The 5,489-nt window shown below is 32.0% G+C and overlaps 1 protein-coding gene across 6 annotated transcripts in view; it reads right to left on the bottom strand.

Annotated features, from left to right (window-relative positions):
- Positions 1-4,223, bottom strand: part of LOC136832668 (cell adhesion molecule Dscam2-like) — a 603,829-nt gene extending 599,606 nt beyond the window's left edge. For 5 of the 6 annotated variants that reach the window (XR_010851281.1, XM_067093974.1, XM_067093972.1 and 2 more), the window contains exon 1: positions 2,603-3,506. Coding sequence is in view for 5 of the 6 variants with exons in the window: in XM_067093974.1 (XP_066950075.1) it covers positions 2,603-2,843 (241 nt within the window). In the remaining variant the exon portion in view is untranslated. Of the gene's footprint in view, positions 1-2,602 lie in introns of all 6 variants that reach the window. The other variant, XM_067093973.1, reaches the window with a different exon arrangement.
- Between the last annotated feature and the right edge of the window lie 1,266 nt (positions 4,224-5,489).

Here is a 5,489-nt window from a genome sequence, read left to right as displayed (position 1 = left end):
TAAGACTGAAGTATGGAGCTTTTGTAAATAAAATATTTTTCTTATCATCAACTTTGTGTTGTGATAAGATTGAAGTAGGAAGCTTTTGTAAATTAAATAATAACTATTTTATTGTCATCATCAACTCTGTCTGTTAATAAAGTTGAAGTAGGAAGCTTTCCTAAATAAAATAATGATTATTTTATTATCATCAACTCTGTCAATGAGATTGAAGTAGGAAGCTTTCGTAATTTTATTATATAAAACTCTGTCTGTTATTTTGATGTATCAAATAAAACAATGATTCTTTTATTATCATAAGATTGAAGTAAGGCTGAAGTAAACTTTTGTAAATAAAATAATAATTATTTTATTATCATCAACTGTGTCTGGTAATAAGACTGAAGTAGGAAGCTATCGTAAATAAAATAATGATTATTTTATAATCGTCAGCTGTGTCTGTTAATAACATCTGAAGTAGGAAACTTTCGTAAATAAAATGATGATTATTTTATTATCATCAACCCTGTCTGGCAATAAGGCTGGATGCTGAGCAGGAAGCTATTTGTAAATAAAATCATCGCATTCATCATCAACACAAGAGACCCACCAATTCACGAGACACAATAACTTGTATTGAACAGCTGTGAACGTTATTCTGCTGAATCGGACGCCCATACGCGTCGCATGAAAGGAAGAGATTTTAAAATGTCGTGACCCTTCTGCGATACAATGACACTGTGTCTGTAAAAACTCTGTATGGTGTTTTGGTGAGATTAGGCTCTGCTTTATGAAGAAAGGTCTGTTGTTCTGAGTTTCACATCATTGTTTGCTTAGTGTGGTTTACTTCCTAGATATTATTATTATTATTATTATTATTATTATTATTATTATTATTATTATTATTATTGTTGTTGTTGTTGTTGTAATTATTGGCATTTTAATATTGTAATTTGTTTTATTATTATTATTATTATTATTATTATTATTATTATTATGTTAATATTATTATTGTTTTATTTTATTATTATTATTATTATTATTATTGTTAATTGTTGTAATTTGTTTTATTGGTATTATTATTGTATTTGTTTTATTATTATTATTATTATTATTATTATTATTATTATTATTATTATTGTAATATTTTATTTTAATAAGAAATAGTTCTAGCTGAAAATGTGTACACAAGAAAGGGTCGTATCCTCCTTTAAAGAACTTTGTTTTATACAATAAGATTTATGTTTTTTAGAACATGATATGGTGCATTTGTTGATATACGACAAGACTTAATAATGGAATAACATTTGTTGATATACGGAAACGATAAAATAATATGATAATAATAATAAAATAATAATAATAATAATAATAATGTTCTATTTTGAAGTGCAGATGCTGCACACACACACACACACACACACACACACACACACATAATAATGGAATAACATAAAACAATATAATGTATATACCTAGAAACGTAATAATAATAATAATAATAATAATATATATATAATAAAATTTAAAAGTAAATAATTTCAACCAAACCTAAAATAATAATGAGAATTAATAATAATTTATACCAGAAGGTCCGTAGGTCAGACGTTACGTCACTCCTGTTGACAATTTCTCTTTAATCATCCTAATTTCTATAATATCTGAGTCCCAGGCTCCTTTTGAAAGTTCATGATTTCTTTGTTTAAATGCTGATTCCACAATCTGACTTTGGAACACAATTGTTGCTATAAATTATATACAAATTCCAGTTTATTCTGTGATTATACGTTTATGTTTTTTTCCAATCTGACTGAACGTTTATGTTTTATTAATCTTTAATTTACCTATAAAACCGATATAAGATTGTTCACAATCGAGGCAAGGGATTTCGTAAACTCCTGTGTCTTTGGGGACTGGTTTTTGTTGGATGTTAATCAGGGATTTGACTAAGGTATTTGGGTAGGTAAAAGCAAAAGGGTTAGAGTTTTCAAGTGTCTGGTATAAATACCGCTTCTCTGTAACTCTTTCTCATTCATTATTTTCCTGAAGAGAGAGACAGTTTGGTGTCTGAAATAAAGCATTTGCTTTCTACATTTTGGCGTTTTTATGGGCTCCTTATATTTGAAGGAATTCTGTTTCAACAGAAAATATTTCACAGTCATCATACATACATACATACATATATATATATATATATATATATATATATATATATATATATATATTTATATATTATATATATTTATATATTATATATAGATATATATAGATATATATATATATATATATATATATATATATATATATATATATATATATATATATATATATATATATATATATATATATATATATATATATATATATATATATATATATATATATATAGAGAGAGAGAGAGAGAGAGAGAGAGAGAGAGAGAAGAGAGAGAGAGAGAGAGAGAGAGAGAAACAATCAAGACATACATATCAGAAGGATGACTAAAATCGAATGACAAAAAAATATATTAACAATTCCAATGAAAACACCATCTCAGCATCAAGCCATCGAGCACCGAGTATGGCATTATCCTCTTAAGTAACGACTTAAAATGAAAAGATATAGAAACAAATAACTAACTTACCTTTAGGAACTCCCGAGGCGAGAGCTGCAGGAATTGCTGATGTGAGAAACAGGAGCAGAAGGATCGCCATGACTGAGGAATCTCCTTCACCATGTTGGCGATGTTGATGTTGATGTTGCTTTGAGATCTGGTGACGGTGGGGGAGAGGAGACGGAGGTGGAGGTAGTGGAGGGGGAGGAGGAGATGTTGGTGATGTTGTTGGAGGAGGAGGAGGAGTAGGAGGATGAGGGAGAGGGGTCATGGTTGAACTATAAGTTGTAGGATGCGTAAGGGTGGGAGGGTGGCCTGTCTTTTGGAGTGGAGGGGAAGGTAAAGTTTTAGCCAAAGGAGAGGGAGGGGGAGAGAATGAAAGAGTGGAGGATATTGATGGAGGCGTATGTGGCGAAGGTGAATGGTGAGGGGCGAAGAAAGACGAGGAGAAGGAAAAGGAGGTGGGGGAGGGGGAGGAGGTAAATGGAAAAGAAATATATTTCGTCCAAGAAGAAGAGAGACCCGATGATAGAGATGATAATGATGCTGATGTTGATGATGATGATGATGATGACAGAGATAATGAAAAATCATCAGGAGGAGGAGGAGGGAGAAGAGAATAGGTTGGCAGCGTAGGAATATTAATTAATTCAGAATGGGACGCGGGAAGGAGGAGAGAAGAATGAGGTCTGAGATCACAAAGAAGAAGAAGAAGAAGCCACGATGTTTCGTCAGTGTCTCCAGATTTCGTCTTGAGAGGAGGAGAAGAAGGACTAGAAAAAGAAGAAGAGAAGAAGAAGAAGAAGATAAAAAGAAGCAGTGGCCACAATGACCATCTTCTTTTAAAGGCCTGTTTGGTGACAGCCCAGTCGAAGGATACGATAAGGTAATAGAAAAAGAATGAATAGGGAATAAAGATGGGAATAGAGGAATAGTGTCATGATGAGATAAAAAGGACTGGACGAAGGGGGTGAGGAAAGAACCAGATTGAAAGGACAATAATTGATTATAGAGACATTTGTTGTTTGGGAAAGAAATCCCACTGAAGGACCTGGAGAAGTCGAAAAAGGTTGGGTTAGGATCATCAGCAGGATAGGATTTAGGGAAAGAAGGGCATCCAGTCGATTGATTATCCATTTTTCTTCGATCGAAAAATAAAAAAAAGAGGTCTTTCTTTTCTTCATTTCTTATCCTTCAAATCTTTTTCCGTTCCTGGTCTCGAGTCTTGGAAAACCTCATACCACGATGACGCACTTTTTTTTTTTTTTCACCCCGAGGGAGAATTATGTTCCACACTGATGTTCTCACTTTATTATTCTTCTCCAGAAAAATAATTTATTACAAACACTTTTATCTTGACATTGGCCGGTATATCGGTCTCACACACCCCCCTGCTTTCCCTTCCCCTAAAAATAAATAACCATCAGTTAGGGGAAGTCTTTTCTATCTCTTTCGCTCTCTCTCTTTTCTCTATCTCTTTCTCTCTTTCACTAGGGAGCCTTCTCACGAACCTGTGCGAGTCATAATATATTTCTTTCCTTTTTTTATCGGATCATGTGATGTTTATTGTTACATTTTTCTTTCTTTTTCCAAAAAAATTTAATTCCTTCGGTGTATATAGTTGTTCTGAAATGAATTAGTATGTTGTTAGAGGGTTTCACTTGTAATGCTCTCTCTCTCTCTCTCTCTCTCTCTCTCTCTCTCTCTCTCTCTCTATATATATATATATATATATATATATATATATATATATATATTATTTATTTATTTATTTATTTGTATACACACATATACAGTGTATATATGTGTGTGTGTGTATGTATGTATGTATGTATGTATGTATGTATACACACAGACTTATAATGTAGAAAGAGAAAACGCTCCAGAACAGTTGCGATGAACAACCTTGGAAATTGTCCCACGCAAACTAGATATTACTTGACCCTTTATCCAGACCCGAACATCTCTCGTTAATATCAAACGAACTACAAGTTCTTCACATTCTTAACGCGAATGTTGCATAGCCACAAACCATTTTAAAATCACGTGCACATCCCATTACCAGAGGTAATTCTTTCAGAAACCGAAGCGTCTTGCAAAAGTTTGTTTTGCAAATCGTCAGCAGTAATGTGACATGCCGATGATTTTGCGAAAGCAACCTGATTATCAACAATATTTTGTTTAACGAGATGATTCATATTCATGTTTTTCTCAAGAATAATTAATTTGCTGTCGTTCCGTGCGGTGTAATTATGTTTTTATGACTGTATGCGATGCAATTAATGTTTGAATTAGCATATATTACTTAAACCGCTTTCGCAGAAAGGTCATTTTTATAATGCAAATATTTTGCATGGTTGTTGATGTAATCGTTGGCTAGAAGAAAAACGTGTTGGATATTTTAAAACGTAATAATGAGACGAACTCTGATTATGTATAATGAGCAACTACAATGATAATGCGTGTCAGCAGGAAGTTTTTAAATGGACTCAAGAAAACATCAGAGATTTCGGATAGAATAAAGTTTATTAACATCATAATGAAACTAAGTTGTGAGTATATATAATGAATAACTACAATGATAATGTATATCAGTAGGAACTTCTAAATGAACACAAGAAAGCATCACAGATTTGGGATAGAATACAATATATTCCTATTTGTTTATTTATGTATTTATCTATTTATCCATTTAGGTATATTAATTAATTAATTAATTAATTTATTTATTTATTTATTTATTCCAATTTATTTGTATTTCAAATCAACAAACTTTCATATTCAGAAATTTGGAAGAATTATTATGATTTTTTTGCGGAAAAGTTTTGCAAAAGCGTAAGGTTAAAATGCATTCATTCGCAACTTCCCCGCAGGGGGCAAGTGCCGTCAGTGCACCTCACAGGGTGCACTGTAGGCA

This window comes from Macrobrachium rosenbergii, chromosome 50 (assembly GCF_040412425.1).
Source record: "Macrobrachium rosenbergii isolate ZJJX-2024 chromosome 50, ASM4041242v1, whole genome shotgun sequence".
Classification (NCBI taxonomy): Eukaryota; Metazoa; Arthropoda; class Malacostraca; order Decapoda; family Palaemonidae; genus Macrobrachium; species Macrobrachium rosenbergii.
This window is presented reverse-complemented; position numbering and strand designations above follow the sequence as displayed.